Source organism: Acomys russatus, chromosome 13 (assembly GCF_903995435.1).
Source record: "Acomys russatus chromosome 13, mAcoRus1.1, whole genome shotgun sequence".
Lineage (NCBI taxonomy): Eukaryota > Metazoa > Chordata > Mammalia > Rodentia > Muridae > Acomys > Acomys russatus.
The window spans coordinates 2,416,366-2,433,918 of record NC_067149.1 but is presented as its reverse complement, the minus strand read 5'-3'; the positions used below and the strand labels follow the sequence as shown (position 1 = coordinate 2,433,918).

At 45.2% G+C, this 17,553-nt stretch overlaps 1 protein-coding gene across 1 annotated transcript in view; it reads left to right on the top strand.

Annotated features, from left to right (window-relative positions):
- Dnah6 (dynein axonemal heavy chain 6) overlaps positions 1-17,553 on the top strand; it is a 201,769-nt gene that overhangs the window by 64,356 nt on the left and 119,860 nt on the right. The window contains exons 26-32 of the mRNA XM_051154749.1: positions 762-887; positions 973-1,128; positions 1,876-2,037; positions 6,926-7,063; positions 10,042-10,209; positions 13,781-13,929; positions 15,956-16,063. Coding sequence (XP_051010706.1) covers positions 762-887; positions 973-1,128; positions 1,876-2,037; positions 6,926-7,063; positions 10,042-10,209; positions 13,781-13,929; positions 15,956-16,063 — 1,007 coding nt within the window. The remainder of the gene's footprint in view (positions 1-761; positions 888-972; positions 1,129-1,875; positions 2,038-6,925; positions 7,064-10,041; positions 10,210-13,780; positions 13,930-15,955; positions 16,064-17,553) is intronic.

The window sequence follows — 17,553 nt, the reverse complement described above, 5'->3', positions numbered from 1 at the left end:
AAAGTGGGTCCCCAGACCATCTGCAGATGTCCAGCCCATAGGTATAAGACCTCCAGAGGCGCCATTCTACTTTGAAAATGATATAATAATTTGGAGTAAACCAGGAGCTAAAATATTTTTATTTATTTAGTCATTGGCCTGGTTATAATGTTCTGCAATTTTTTTATTAGTAGTGGTAGAAAATTATACCTATGAATGAGAGGTACCACCGGGCTGATCTGGAAATCTGTGTCGACTAGGCTAGCCCCAAACTCACAGAGATCTACCTTCCTTTGCCTTTGAGCACTGGGATTAAAGGCGTGTGCCACCACATCTGTAGAGCAACCTACCCACAGAAACGTCACCATGTACCAGGGGCTTTCCTGAAGCAAATGTCTATTCAGGTCTGATTTTGCCATTTCATGTGAGTGAGCACACACACACACACACACACTTCTATTAAATAAATGAATTAGACTTATGGATTTGTAATTAAAGTCAGTTCCCTTCAGTAATGACAACTGATAATTGATTGTGTGACAGCCATCCAGTTATTGACCCTCTCCGATCATTAGTTTGCTTAAATGCAAAAATGATGTCTAGTTTATGCTTCATAGAAGCCTTATGGGAATTAAATAAAACATTGTATTAGTTGGACACAAAATTATAAAGTTTTCCAATTAGACAGTTTTAACGTGTATCTACTTTAAATTTAACAATAAAAATACATATTGTCATCCGATGTTGAAATTTCACTGCCACAGTTCTTCTTTCCTGTGTAGAGATTAAATGCCCTGGCTGCAATAGTTCGAGGCAGTCTTCCTAAGTTACACAGAAACATCATAACTGCATTGATTACCATTGATGTGCACGCAAGAGATATAGTTACTGAACTGGTTCAAGTCAAGGTAAGCGTTTCATTGAAGGCACATGCCACAGCAATCTGCGAACTCCATGTGGCTAACACTCCCATTGTTTCTATCACTGCTGTAGGTAAACACAGCCGACTCCTTTGACTGGCAGAGACAACTGCGCTATTACTGGGACATAGACCTGGATAACTGTGTGGCTAGAATGGCACTATCTCAGTACACCTATGGCTACGAGTACTTGGGAGCATGCCCGAGATTGGTCATCACTCCTCTCACAGTAAGCTCTCAATCACTTAGGTTCACACTGGCACACAGCCATCTTGAACGGATCCACCATCCCTACATTTTTATAAAGCAAAGACTTGCATTGTTTGGTTTATGTGCCCCTGTCTGTGAGTAAACTTCAGTTAGGATTTTTCAGGGCCAGGAAGATTTTTTTTTTCTGGAAAGTACCCACCATTCAGGCATGAAGAGTTGAATTCAGATCTCTAGCACCCATATAAGAAGCTGGGCATGGAAGCCTGTGCTGTAATCACCATGTTAGGGAAGCAGAAACAGGAAGATCCCAGCGGATCACTTCCCAGCCCACCTAACCAAACCAGTGAGAGACCCTGCCTCAAAAAACAAAAGTGGAGAGCCAGATGTGGTGACGCACACCTTTAATCCCAACACTCGGGAGGCGGAGGCAGCTGGATCACTGTGAGTTCAAGGCCAGCCTGGTCTACAAAGTGAGTCCAGAACAGCCAAGGCTACACAGAGAAACCCTGTCTCAAAAAACAAACAAAAAAGTGGAAAGTGATTGAGGAAGACACCTAATGTTGACTACTGACATATGCATACACAGACCTACACACACATCTCACAAACATGAGTGTGTGTGTGCACGCACATGCGCACGCGTGCGTACACACACACACACACACACACACACACACACACACTTCTATTAATAAATGAATTAGATAACTGAATTTGTAATTGAAGTCCGCTCCCTTCAATACTGACAATTGATTGGTTTCTTCAGGATCGCTGCTATCTTTGCCTCATGGGGGCTTTGCAGCTCGACCTGGGAGGCGCACCTGCTGGCCCTGCTGGCACCGGGAAAACAGAAACCACCAAAGACCTTGCGAAAGCTCTCGCCATCCAGTGTGTGGTTTTCAACTGTTCTGACGGTCTGGACTACAAGGTGCACTTGTGGCTTTTAACCTGAATACAAGCCGTAATGCTTTTTCATCAGCTTCCTTTGTTTGCAGCATGACTTAAAAATGAGGAGAAACTTAGGTGATGGTGAACAGAGAAGAAATTGGTATTAAAGTAAAATGAACAAACAGAGCAGGTCAACAGGTGGTGGGCCAGGTCATGTGGGTCAAAACCAACGCAAGGGAGACTTGTCACAGAGTGAAAAGAGTTTAAAGAAAATCTGTACACAGGAGACGGGGCTGGAAAGATGGCTAGGCAGTTAAGAGTGCTTGCTGCTCTTTCAGAAAGCCTCGGTTCCATTGGCAGCATCATCAGGTGGTTCACAGCCATCCACAACCCTGGCTGTAGGATATCTGACGCCCGCTTCTGGCCTCCACAGACACTGCATGCCTACATACACACAGAGATGCTATCTACTGATATTTCACATGTTAGAAGCTAAAGATAATTTATTTTATATATTTACTTGACTTAAAATATCAATAATAATGTTAACATAATCATCTATTTTGTAAAAAAAACTTCACAGGCAAAAAGCTTACTGGCTCCTCATATGTCTATTTAATCGTTGATAGTTGGCAAAGTAGATAACAGCTACATTCTCATATTTTCCTCTGGATTTAATCTGTTGAGGTTTGTTGTTGTTGTTGTTGTTGTTGTTGTTGTTGTTGTTGTTGTTGAATTAGATGAAGAAAGCCTCTCATAGAAATGTACTCTGAAAAGAGAGGGATATTTTAATAAGTTTCCAGGTAGTTAAGTGTAAAAAGCAGATAACACTTTACTATAATCGTGAAAATGTTTTGACCCCACAGACACCCTGAAAGACACTTTTTGGCTTGTAAAGATCCCTGTCGAGTCTTCTATTCTTCTGGCGGATGCTATTAAAATCACAAATACATATTTCTTTACTATTAGAAACCTTGAACATTATCAATTCATTAAGTAAGACTTTTTTTTAGACACTGTCTTCCAACTTTCTACCTTCCATTTCCTGTCACAGTTATGACATTTGCACATTCTTCAATACTTGTCTCTATTTTGTCTGGAAATTGAGCATAAAATGTCAGTGCCTCGCACAGTACTCACGCTAAGATTGCTCTTTGCAGGGTGTGAGGGCGTCGTAGATGCCTAGACAAGAGTTAACACAGCAAAACACGCTCCCTGCCTTTCAAAGGAGAGAATTCCGATCACCACAGTCTCTTTCCTTACCTCCTCTGGGACATTGTTTTCAAGACCTGGGTGTGTATTATCTCCCAGGGATCTCCTAGTAAAATAGATGAGATATTTGATTCTATTGGCTTCTCTAGTTGACCGCAATTTCACAAGCCATAAATATCAGCGTGAGTCACTGGAAGCCCACAATGGAGGATGGCAAAGAAAACAGACCATCACTGTTTACAGAAGAGACATGCGCACTCGGTGTGAACCACAGCATGACTGACTGAACGCGCCCCTCTCCCAGCCACCCCAGTCGCTGCTGCATCTACAGCAAAGCTTCAAGCACGCTGTCCTTTGCCCGCTACCTGGGTGGGCGTTATCATGAAATGCATCAAAGAATTGCCCCTGCTTCCTACCAGCATCTCCTGCAGTGTGTTTTGGGATTGTTCCTCAAAAAATGGTCAAGTCCTGACATCCAGCTACCTGGCTTAGGGATAGAATCTTTACCATTATATAAGATAATGGTAGAACTGAATGCACCTAACCCAATGATGCACACTGTTCTAAGAAGGAACTGTGAGTACAGTCACATAAATAGAAGGGGAAAACTATGTTTTAAAAACCATGCTAGAAGCAGAGACTGGAGTGGTGCAAGGCAAGTTGGGAAATGGTAGAGACTGCCTGTCAATACAAAAATCTGGAGGCAAGAAAAGATAATTTGCCTGGGTAAGCATAGTTTATCAACACCTTGATTTCCAATTTCTAGTGTCTAGACCTGGAACATAAGCAATATATTTATTGCTTGAAGCCAGCCAGTTTGCTGATATACAGAGCAGGAGCTAAAGAGATGGCTCAACAGCTGTGAGTGCTCGAGAGCCTGAGTTCCAGTCACAGCAGCCACACTGGCCAGTTACAGCCATCTGTGACTCTAGCTCTAGGGGACTAGAGCTTTCTCCTGGCCTTCACAGGCACTTGCCCACATGTGCATACACACAGAGAGGCACATGTACCTATACATGGGCAATAAAAAGATGGTTTCAGAGATGGCTCAGGCACTAAGAGTGCAGGCTGCTTTTCCAGAGGCCAGAGGTTCAATTTCCACCACCACCCTGCCCATGGTGGCTCACAGCCACTTGTAATTTTGGTTCCATAAGATCTGGCATCTTCTCTGGCCTCTGTGGGTATTATGCTCACATGTGGTGCACAGACAAACATGCAGACAAAACACCTACGCACATAAAATAGAATAATAAATGTTTCAAAATAAATTAATCTTTACATAAATATTATGGGTATACATATATGCGTTCAGTGAAAAACTCTTCTTCACTGAGCCTTTGCTGAGACCTGGGCCAAACCTAACCCCTACAACAAGCTTGTCTTGCATTCTACAACTACCACAGTTCTCTCAGGGATCACAGGGGTCACTTCGCTCTTGTTGGGACAAGGATACATGCAACTGTGTTTGACTATGAATGTCTTCCTGTCTACCTTGGGCTTCTACACTCTATCCTCTCTTTCACTTACATTGAAAGGAAGCTGGAGGCATGTCTCGAGTAGTTAAAAGAGTGTACGCTACTCATGCATTGGACCCAAGTTCAGTTTCAAGAACCCATGTTGGGAAGCTCACAACCACTTGTAAATCCAGCCCCAGAGGATCTCATGCCCTCTTCTGGCCTCTGCAGGCACTTGCACGCATGTGCATATACACACAGAGAGAGAGACACAGGCGCACACACGTGCACACACCCACACATACACTTAAAAAATTAAAATAGATCTTAAAGAACAAAGAAAGAAATAGAAACTACCTCACTGGCAACATGTGTTAATCAGTTGGCCACTCGAGGCATCTTTACTGGAAATCACTAATTAGACCTCTGGTAGGCAGGCTGCAAGTTTTGCACCCCGAGCCAATGACTCGTACTAAGATATGGTTTTGGTGAGGCCAGGCTACTCTCAGCATCTTCTGGGATTCGATGCTGACAGCCCCTGGGAGGGCTAGCTTTCTAACTCCTACAGTCCTCCTCAGCCAAGAGGGACAGAATGAGAACGTCACATGTCCTCAAGGAGACGTGTTTTAGCAAAGAACTTATATCAAAAGTCACAGTTAGTCACTTCTTTCTCACTTCTGTTAAGTTGCCCACACATGGGCATTGCGTGAAAGTTTTCATGTACCCCAGAAGACAGGCATCTCCCAAGGAGAAAGTTCCTCGCTCCATGATGCCAGCTTGATGTTTAGTTTTTTACCCATTCTGTTCTTCAGCACATGTTTAATTTTTCTAATGTTGGCTATCATATTATTAATTTCAAAAAACTTATCTCTGCCAAGCTTCTTATTGTATTATAGAATGCAAATCTCTCGCAGGCCTTTCTGAGGAGTCCACTGTAATTACTTCAAATGCTTGTCCTTTTCCTCAGTGGTCTGCATTTCCTTCAGGTTACCCTTCACCCTGTCCTTTCTTTTTCTGCATTGTGGTCTCCCCTGAAATACCTCTTGGCTGGTTCACAGGTCTGTGTGGGATGCTTGCCTCCCCAGAATGTGAGCTGGGCCCTGAGGTTAAAGCACGTACAGATCACATACGTGCCCAGCGAATCTGGGCATGAGAAGCCAGTGCCTCTTGTTGAGTAACAGCTGAAGGTCTTCCTTCTAAGTGCTCACATTTCGACTGTGTTCTCTCCTGAATAGAACTGTCTTCTTCCTTTCAATAATTTATTTATTCTCATTTTATGTGCGTGGGTATTTTGCTCCCATGAACATCTTGTGTCAGGGTGTCAGATATTGGAGTTATAGTTATGAGCTGCCATGTAGGTGCTGGGCATTGAACCTGGGTCCTCAGGAAGAACATCAGTGCTCTTAACAGCTGAGCCATCTCTCCATCCCCAAGCCATCTTTTATTATTACTGAGTATCAATGACTGAATTGAGAGATCTGGAATCATCTTTCTTTTCCTTGTCTCTGCTTTCCTGACCCCGACCCCGTTAGGATTCTGCTATAGAGTAAGTCAACAGGGGCTGGAAAGGTGGCTCAGCTCATCAGTTAAGAACCCAGGAAGCTCTGGCAAGCTCCTGGTTCAGCTCCTGGCAGGTGGCTCACCACTGTAACCTCAGTTCCAGGGGATCCAACGCCCTCTTCTGGCTTCAGTGGACACTGCACCCACATGGTGCACATATATTCATGCAGAAAAAATTCTCAAACATAACATAAAAAGTAAATCTTTTTTTTTTTTTAATGAAAAAGAACAAATCAGGACCCACTCTCAGTGCAGCAGTGCCTCTGCTCGGAGTTCTAGTGCACTGCCCGCCACAGTGGGCACCATTCAGAGACAATGGAAGTTCCCCAAGGCCTCTTCAAAACCCTCAAATTAGAAATAGAACCCTTCCGTGTGTTATATTTCTTTTTTGAGAACCTCTAAGTATTTGCCAAAGCTAAGTGGAAGTTATGAATAAAGATTTCCCAAGGAGATATGTTCCAGGTTATCAATTTATTTAACAGAAAAATCAGATTCAAACCACAAGGAAAGCAAAAAGACACACCCCTGTAGACATGAGCTCACTGGGGGTTCATGGGGGTACTCGGTGCTTACCATCATTAAGGTACTATCGGCAACAGCATCCCAGAGAACACCTTTCTTTAGTGTCTTTGCTCCTGGCTGTAAATATTAGAGGAGACCAACCATGCGGCCTGAAGTTGAGCGGCTTTGCTTGCATTTCAGATGATGGGGCGCTTCTTCAGTGGCTTGGCACAGTCGGGGGCCTGGTGCTGCTTCGATGAGTTCAATCGCATAGACATCGAAGTCTTGTCAGTCATTGCTCAGCAACTCATCACCATCAGGAACGCCAAAGCCGCAAAGGTGAGATGGCAGGGTGGCTGGCTTCAGTGTAGCTTTCTCAAACTGGCCTTAGTGCAGTGAACAGCACCGTAGGAAGGGCATGGCTTTGGTATAATGGTGAATGCCACAGTGACAGCATTTCCTTGGGTATATGAAGTCCTAGTCTAAACAAAATTTTTAAAAATCCTGTGCTGGGTCCTGGGCCCATAGCGACTATGAGACCCAGTGCCTGTGCTCAGGAAACCCTTATTTCACCTTCAACACACACACACACACACACACACACACACACACACCTCACTTTCTTCTCCTTACTTTTGACATTTACACACCTGTTTCTTCGTGGCCTCCAGGGCCAACCAAGTGTTGTTGGGAAAATAGGGGAGAAAATCTGAGAATCCCCAAAAGTCCATACCTCTTCCAGCGAGCCCAGCAGAGCTCACCGAACTGCAAAGTCCAAGGGACAAATGAAGATTCTGAGTGGCTCTGCCACTTACCTTATCCCTGAAGAAGGGGCTGTACTTGGGAGGAAATGGCTGTGAAGGATGGCACCTTCTAGGCTTGGTCACTAAGGAGCAGCACAACACAGTCTGCACAAACTTGAGCTTTCCTCAGTCCCTCAAGGGAACTAACTCCTGCAAATCTTCCTGCAAGTCTCTTAACTCCTCCCTCAGCTCCTTCCACAAGACACTCACCTTCCTCAGGCTCCATCAGTAAAGTTCATATTGCAAAGCTGGAGGGTCTTTGGACTCACCCCAGCTCAGGGGTCAATTACTATTGAAAGGTGACCTGGTAAAGAGTTATAAAGTTCAATGTGAACACTCCAAGAGATCACTCTCCCCAGGCTCTGGCCCTTTCCACAAAGGTGGAGATGAAGCTGGGCTTCGTGCCTACACATTCCTATGACTTCTCAAAGTCCTGTGGATGATGACTGAGGAGGCAAACCATCCAGAAAACAGTTCAGAATATTTTAATTTAAAAAGAGTTTTAAACCAGCAAAAAATTGAGGATTTTTAAAAATCCTTTGCTCTGCAAAGTAGCAAATTATTAAAAAAAAAAAAAAAAAGAAAGAAAAGAAAGAAAGTATGTAAGTAAGGACTGGACTTTTAGTGAGTGGCTAAGTGAGAAAATCTCTGTGGTGCTTTTGTATTTTCATTAACCTTTTGTGAAGGAGATGGTCACAGGTGTAGATGATTCAGAGAAGTTAGAAATTATTTCTAGAGACATCACAGATACACATGGCTGAATCTAAGTGGCTTCTGCCGTCTGCATTCTGTGCTGCTTTCCTACCACTCTGTGAAGGGTGGATTACATGCAAAGATTTCCAGATAGAATTTCAAATCTTCACCAGAGAGCAAATCTGGAGATCACAGGGGCAGGAACCAGAGAGAATGGAGACAGGTTGACACATTCCCAGCTGGAGGACAGCCCTGTGGTCTAGTGGGCCACACCCTTAGAACCAAATAAGACACTGAACCTTAGGTGTAGAGTCTTGAGCAGTACACCTATCTGTTCTGAGGCAGCCAGATCACCCACCATGACACAGGGCTCGGCTCCTCCCAAGTCTTCCCCATTGTCTCAGGCCTAGAACAGCAACTTTATCCTGTGGCCCAACTCAGTACCTGGCCTTCATCTCTGTCTTGTCTCTCTACCATCAGCCCAGAATCAAAACTGTCACTAGATTTGCATCTGTTGGGAGCCCTTCACCCACACATATACTTCTCAGATCCCGGCTCCCCAGTGACAATTCTCACACATATCCCAGTCTGTAGTTTGCCCAAACTCTCCATTGTCACCTCTACCCCAACACGAGAAAGGCTTCTTTGTTCCCCACAAGACATGAGACAAAGGAGGAATTCTTTAACTTAGAATGAAAGACCCTGATGCTCAGAGCCCAGTGTACTCGTAATTTTCTCATTATCAGGAGCAACCTTAGGGAAGAGGGGCTTATTTTGGCTTACAGTTAGGGGTGATACAGTCCTCATCACAGCAGGGGGAAGGGATAGAAGTAAAGGCTTGAAGGCTAAGACATGGGGATGAAGGCACAGTGGTATGAGCCTGAGGTAACTGGCCAGTCAGGAAATAGAGAGCAGACAGGATGTAGTCCGGACTATAAAGCCTCAATGCCTACCTCTAGTGACTCACTTCCGCCATTGAGTCACTGCCCTCGTCAAAGTTCCACAGCTTTCTGAAACAGCATCGCCAGTTGGGAAGTGAATGTTCAAACATGGGAGCCTATGGGGGACATTTCGCATTCAGCCCAATAGCGCCAGGCCTAGCTGTGCTTCCATCTTAACTTTGTTACTCTTTAGCCAAGTGGGTCCTGCTTGTTCCTTGAATATGCAATGTTCTCCCCTCTGCTTGCTCCTCTTGCCTGAAAAGCTGCCTAAAATGTTCCTCCTCGTTCTTCAGGTGTGCTCCCCCACCGTGGGTTTTGTGTACACACACACACACACACACACACACACACACACACACACACACACGGGAATGGTCACAGTGTCTAGGTCTGACTGCACACAGCAGGGTTCAGGCACGAGCATCCTTCAACCCTGGGTCACACTGGCTCACCCAGGGCTCCAACCTGCAACAGGTGTTCAATAATCACCTACTGTTAAATGAAAGTGGGGGAGCAGTGCTGTGATAAAGGGGCCACACCACTCAAAGATGAAAACTAGACTGAAATTTCCTGGAGCAGGGAGGGGGCCGAATGTTGAAGGTAAACTGAAGAGTCTCAGCATTGGTTGAGACCGGAAGCTCTCAGGACCTGGTCAGGAAGGGGCACACAACTTGGGTAAGGTAAGGCAGGGAGCAGTAACACTGAACCCAGAAGAGACTGGAGGTTGGCTGATCAAGAGAAAACTTCCTCAATCCCACAGCAGGATTCAGTGGGCTCTCTTCAGCCTTCCCTTAAGTAAGTCTCTGATTCAAGCCATGGCTGTGTGAAAGAATTTACAAGCCCCCAGAGAGTCGCTTACTGATGCCTTCTCCGTGAACAGCTCTCCAGGTTCATGTTTGAGGGGCGAGAGATCAAGCTTATCATGACCTGTGCGGCTTTCATTACCATGAACCCTGGCTATGCAGGCAGGACGGAGCTGCCAGACAACCTGAAAGCGCTGTTCAGACCGTTCGCTATGATGGTTCCCAATTACGCACTGATTGCAGAGGTGAGCATCAGACGATAATGAAGCAGCGTTTTATGCACGGTTCGTTTTATTTGCCATCTAATTCTATCAAGACAGAAACTCCTTTTATTTCCTAGTTTCATTTTGTTACTGTAATAAAGTGCCGCAACCAAAAGCAACTTAGGAAAGAAAGGATTTATTTTGGCTCATAATTCCAGATTGCAGTTCATCAGACCTGACAAGAAAAGAGGTCAGGAACTTAAAACAGTGAGTCACATCCACAAACAAGAGCAGAAAAGTGAATGCACACTTGGTTACTTGTACTCAGCTCACTTATACACTTAGATAGTCCAGGACCTAAGCCCAGGGAATGGTGCTGCCCACAGTGGGCATCCCCCACAGACATAACCACAGGCCAACCTGGTATAGACACTCCCTCACTAGGACCTCTCTTCCCAGGTGATTCTAGAGTGTGACAAGTTGACAACTTCCACCGTCTCATTTTCTAAGCATCCAAGCAATGGCTACTCATTATAACTCACCCTAAGTATAAATTCAAGTAAAAAGAAAATGTTTCATTCTGCACGCTTGTTTAGTTTTCAGTCTCGCTGCTAATATTCAGACTGTTCCAAATGGTTTACAAAATATATCAGACTCCTAAACATGGAATGGCACGATGTATTCAATTAACCCAGTTACCGGGACTTAATCAATTCAGCTCTAGGAGTTAAAATGTTGGGATTAGTTCTAAAAAGACAGCGTTATCCTCATTCCTCTTTGGATAATTGAGCCCACTCTGGTGCCTCCTGCCTGTAATCTCAATACTCAGAAGGCTAAAACAGGAGGATCACTGAAAGTTCAAAACCAGCTTGGGTACCCAAGTGAGACTTCATCTCAAAAAAAAAAAAAAAAAGAAAGAAAGAAAGAAAGAAAGGGGGCTGGAGAGATGGCTCAGAGGTTAAGGGCACTGACTGCTCCTCCTGAAGTCTTGAGTTCAATTCCCAGCAACCACATGGTGGCTCACAAACATCTGTAATGTGATCTAATGCCCTCTTCTGGCCTGCAGGTGTACAGGCAGGCAGAGCACAGTATATATGATAATAAATAAATAATAAATCCTTTTTAAAAATGAAAGAAAGAAAAGAAAAAAATAGAAAGTAGTATTGAGTCAAAGCTATATTAATTACTTGAATATTAATAATCACTTGAGTATTAGGAATAGGGTTCATTTGTAGTCTTTAATAGTTTAGATAAAAACCAATAATCATGAATAAATTAATTATGGTTGTTTAGTCTTTCTATATCTATTAAGGAATCCTTTTATTTGAACATTTTTGTTCTTTTGTCCTATCTAAGAATTTGTGTGTACAAGTTTTACATGTGTTTCTCAAAGCCCATTTAATTGTGGTATGCTTTATGTACAATAAAAAGTAAACACGGCTCATAAGGATACGAGCAAATGTTTTCACAGAGATTCATCCGTCTGGCGCCAAGACCAAAATGCATGGCTTCCTTTCAGGACTCCAAAAGCTCCCTTGAGCTCTGTGCTGCATTTCATATCGATGGACACTTCCCCTTTTAGAATGGAATTTCTCGGAAAGCACCAGTTACTTCTGTGGCTAATCCATCCCTGTGAATTATTAAAGAATCTTGTACCTGAAGTAAAAGGCATTGACTAGGGCTACACTAAACCACCACTGGAGGAACTTCAACTTGAGTTGGCACAACGCTTGAGCATTCTGAGGTGTCCTGTGTCTCCTGTGGATGTGACAGTGCGGAGGACAGCTCAAAGAAGCAACACCTTTGCTCTCGCTTCTGTGACCTGTCCAGCACTGCTCACATGGCCCACTTTGTCCTATTGTTGTGCTGTTCGGTCCTGAATGGGAGGAATTTCAAAGTTCAGTCTCCTGGGCATGTTTCCCGTGGTTGTCACAGATGAATTGTCAGGGCTTCTCACCAGCAAATGCTTTTAACTCTGACAAATATCCTCACTCCATAATTAGAGCACTGCGGACTCCAAGTAGGGAAAGTGAGGCAGTTTACTTTCTGACCTTGCAAGGCTGGGCCGCAGCCTAGAATGGCAGGCCACTGATTGAAACACAAGCCCCGCCCCCTTTGCCTCCCTGGCTGAGGAATCAGCAGGATTTGATCTTACACACCATCTGGTCTTGTCTTCCTTCTGCTGCTTATGTTTGTCCTATTCTGAACAAAAAAAAAAAAAAAATCATGTGAGTTTATCTTCAACTCTGCCTTTTAAGTTTATCGGGTGTATGACCCTGTCACATGTCACATCTGCAAGTCATTAGGCAAGATTAGCTCTTAATAGTTTTCTATTCTAAGTTTATAGCTTGGGGTACATAGCTTAGCAGACTCTAGCAGGGCTCCTGTGTCTGGACTTAAACTGACTCGAAGCATCTTTGAAAACGGACGGCCATGTAGTATGTTTTACATAATCGCCTACGTTGTGCAGAGCACTGTGAAACCAACAGTGCAAGAGCCACAAAGAAAGCAGAGCAGTGAGGTGAGCTGTGTGGTCCAAATCCTGCTCCTTAGCTCCCTTGCTACGGTTGAGGCACGTCATGGGCATGATGGGAAGACTCCATTCCTACCTCTGCTGTCGGAGACACTAAGATTTGGGCAGCAAGACAGCTCAGCAGGAAAAGGCACTTGCAACCCTGAAAACCTGGATTCAAGCCCTGGGACTTCCATATCTCTCTCTCTCTCTCTCTCTCTCTCTCTCTCTCTCTCTCTCTCTCTCTCCTCTCTCCTCCTCTCTCTCTCTCTCTCTCTCACACACACACACACACACACACACACACACACACACACACACACATAGTGCTTAGGTTGCCTTGACTGAAGGAGCAATAATCGTTGCATTTCACCAGAGCAGCTCTCCTCCTCCTCCTCAGCATGGAAGGCAGCTCTCCTCCTCCTCCTCCTCTTCCTCCTCCTCCTCCTCAGCTTGGAGGGCAGCTTTCCTCTTCCTCAGCCTAGAGAGCACCTCTCCTCCTCTTCCTCCTCTTCCTCCTCCTCCTCCTTCTCCTCCTCCTCTGCCTGGAGGGCAGCTCTCCTCCTCCTCCTCTTCCTCCTCCTCTTCCTCCTCCTCCTCCTCAGTTTGGAGGGCAGCTTTCCTCCTCCTCAGCCTGGAAATCAGCTGTCCTCCTCAGCCTGGAGAAGCCCAATTCTTGCTTTTGTGTCCAGAGTTTACACCACCATTCAACCTCTACGTGAACATTTTTAAAAATAGACAAAATTTCTCCTTAAACCAAGTGTCGCGATCTGTAAAGATGGCAGAATCACTACTCAAGGGTCCCCGGGCAGTCTCTACCTGTCACTCTTCCTGGTGCACAGAAAACCCTTTTCATCCTGTCCCTGACTTTCCTCGTCGCCGTTTCAAAAATGTCTGACAGAAACAACTTGAGGGAGGTTTTATTTTGGCTCACGGCTTGAGGACACATCAGCGATAATAGCGGTCACATCCCTACCACAGTCTGGAACCTGTTTGTCTCCTCACTAAGCAGTGTAAAGCCTGGGGTCAAGTGCATCTGTATCGGGCTAATACATGGCAGGCATGACAACGTGCAGCACCGTCTCCTCTCTCCTCTCCTAGGTGATTCTGTATTCTGAAGGATTCGAGTCAAGTAAAATTCTAGCGAGAAAGATGACGCAGATGTACAAGCTCTGCAGCGAGCAGCTGTCCCAACAGGATCACTACGACTTTGGCATGAGAGCCGTCAAGTCCGTGCTGGTCATGGCTGGGTAAGAACCCCAGGGGGAGATAGAAAGCCCAGGCAGGAAAGTGCTGGCCATGAAACTAGGAGGTCCATCCTCAGAGGCCACGTAAGAAAGCCAAGCATGGCCGCGCATGCCTGCAATCGTGCTGCTGAGGAGGCAGCAGCAGGCAGGTCGCTGGGGCTCCCTCCCAGGCCAGCCAGGACCTCTGACTCAGTAAGCTTCAGGCCAGTGAGAGAACTTGCCTCAAAAAACAAGGAGGGTGGCTTCCGAGGACACGCAAGGTTGTCCTCTGGTCCCCCATGTATATGTGGCCAGACAGAAGTAAACACGAATGGTGGGGGCACGGAGACAGAGACAGAGAATGAGGGGTGGGGGAGAAAGATGGACAAGAGTGCAGCTCATAATCAGATTTGAATGGGTGACTCACAGCGGCTTTGAGAGCAATGCCTGATGAAGATCAAATGAGAGTCCCTCCTTTGTCACTTGGGTTGACCCAGTGACAAATCTGTACTGTGAGCCCAACTGGACTCTAACTTGTGTTTCTCCCGAACTCCTCCGGTGCATTGGGTTTCAGAGAGCAAGCGCCATGACTGCAGCTGAAGGGATGACTCAGTAGTTAAGAGCAGTTGCTGCTCCAGAGGGGTCTGAGTTTGCCTCCCAGCAGCCATGCCGGATGGCTCACAGCTGTCTGCAGTCCCAGGGCATCCTATATGCTCCTCTGACCTCCATGGGCACTGCACTCACTCACACATACCCCCATGTATACCACAGGCATACAATTAAAGGTAAAATAACATCTATTTCGTAAAAGCCTCGGCAGCTGTCAGGCTGACTCAGAGGCTCATGGTCTGATATGCACAGGCTGAAAGGTGAACCCCAGGTTGCCTAAAACAACCCTGATGGCTAAAAGGAACTTGGTGTTTATTCTTGGTCCGTGATTATGTCAGACTGTCTGACTTCAAAGCAAAGGTTCAAGTTCAGAACGAAACTGCTTCCCGGTCACTAGCAAAGGAGGCTCCAGTTTCAGGCTCTACCCTTTCCCGTTATGACCACTTGAAGCCAGCACCTCCTTGGTCCCCAACTTGCCCAGGGCCTAAAATGAAATGTGTTCTCTTTCTAGCTCTTCCTGTCAGACAAGGACTCACTGAACCCAGTTGGGTGCACCCAGGCCACCTGGCTCCTGGAGCTTGCTTGGCACAAGCCTCGCTGCCATCCCCATGCTCGATCCTTTACTGTAGCCTAGCATATTCCGTACAGCTCTTCTTTACAGCTGGGTAACAGCTAGGAATCCAGCACGTTCAGATCTGTTTGCATTCGGGGAACATAGCTGCATCTCAGTGGGCAAGACCAGCAAGTCTGCAGGCATCTATCTATACGATGTGCTGAAGACAACAACAGGACAGTGCCTGAAGTTTGCTGCAGAGACAGACAAACTAGCCTATCACAGCTTTCTGGAGAAGAGGGTGGTTCAGCTGCTTTTGAAGGGAGAATAAGGGCAGAGAAAGGATTGCAGAGATGGGTCAGCAGTTAAAAGCATTTTCTGCTCTCCCAGACTTTGATTCTCAGCACCCACCCTGGGCCCAGCACCCAACTGCGTAGCTCACTACTGCCTGTAACTCCAGCTCCAGGGAATTTGACAACCGTCTTTTGGCCCCCATGGGAAACATACATACACACATAAATAAAAATAAAATAAGTGTTTTTTTTTTTTAAAGAGCAGGCAAAATGGAAAGGCAGGGAATTCAGGACAGAGGGGACAGAAAGTGACAGGGATGTGCTCATGGTGATACATTTACAGGGCTCTAAATTCAGATTGGACAGAGTCTAGGTTGTTAAAGGAGGGTCTTTGAGAAAATGTCCCTGTCTCTGTCCTCTAGGCTTTATGGCCAATGAAGGCTTTGTCCCTGTGCTGTGATCGAGGCCATCAACACACACAGGATGATAAGTTATTATCAGGAATCTCAGTGGAGTCCCTGACCCACAGGCCTAGAACATTCCATCCCGTCTTCCATTCTTTCAGTGTCTTCCTAACAACATCTTTTGAATTTAGGTCTCTAAAGAGAGAGAACCCAGACCTAAGCGAAGATGTGGTCCTGATCAGAGCGTTGAGAGACTCCAACTTGCCGAAATTCTTAACAGAGGATGCCCTCCTGTTCAGGCAAGCTTCCTAGAACTCGTGGTGTGAAGCTCCCAGGGCTCACAGGATCAAGCACAGGCATCCACAGAGGGAAAAGGCACTTGCTGCTCAGGGGTTCTCTGTCTCTTTAAAACTAATGCATTTCTAATCTTTTCTGGAGATATGTGCATCTCTTAAGTAGCAGCCAGTGGGGACATACTCACCTCTGAGCCTACCATGTGGGAGAGGGCAGGAAGATCAAGAATGGAAAGCTAGCCTGGGCTACATGAGACCTTATCTCAAAAAAAAAAAAAAAAAAGCAGAAGAATGAACTGAACTTACAAGACTATTCTAATCACCTTTTGTCTTTTCAAAAATCTTGGTCATCAAATTGTGTCATTTTGCAAATTGGCATTTGGCTACAAATTCCTGGTCTAAGAGAAATCTCGAGTCTGAGAAACAAGTCAGGCTTGGAATTTAACATAAGCATGACTGCTTTAATAGTTCCTTTTTTAAATTCATTTGATTTTGTTTCTCCAGGTTACATACTTTAAATATAACTTCTTATATATACATAGAGTGTGTATATATTTAAATATACATATCTTAAAAATAAAGTAGTATATACATTAGCCTTATAGAAGTCAAAAGTATCTTGCCTTTCACCTTCCTTGGGGTGATGCAGGAAACACACTCTTGCCCCTGGAATGAACGTAAAAAAAAAAAAAAAAAAAAGTATCTTGCCTTTCACCAGACCCCACTCCCTGGAGGCCATCATTTTCAGCTCTTCTGTTTGTTTTATCGTACCCTCCATAATTGACACCATGCCTATGCCATCTCCTGGTTTGTGGGTTTGAGACAGTGTGTGACTAGGGCAGATGGGAATACACAGCCCATCCTTTCTGCCCCACCCAGCCCCTCCGCACAGTTGAACGGCAGTACCACTTGAGCTAAGCAGCCAAGGCTTCCAGAGTACTGTAAGGGTATGAATGTCAGCTGAGCCCTCCTCATCTCTCCTCCCCTCCCCCCTCCCCACCCCCAGTCAGTCTCCTTTGTTCCTCTAAGCAAGTGGTTCTCAAACTTCTTAATGCTGTGACCCTTAACATAGTTCCTCATGTTGTGGGTGAACCCCAGCCAGAAAATTATTTCATTGCTACTTCATTAACTGTAATTTTCTACTGTTATGAATCATGATGTAAACATCTGGCAGGCAGGATGTCTGATACATGACCCCAGGTTGAGAACCACTGCAAACAATTCACTTACGTTTTCTTGTCGCATATGAGAGTGTATCTCCAGTATGGCTATGTGTCTGTAAGTGATGGTGCCTTAACCTCTTTCCTCCCACAGGAATCTCTTCTCAACCATTTCTCAGAACTTTCTCAGCTCTTCACTTCCTCCCTTTATAGCTAGTACTAATTTTCTATTTTATTTGTCTTTTGAAGTTTTCACTCAGTGTGTTTTGTCACATTCACCTCCCTCCCCTGCTCCCCCCCCCCAGATTACCTCCTTTTAGCCACCCACCTAATGTT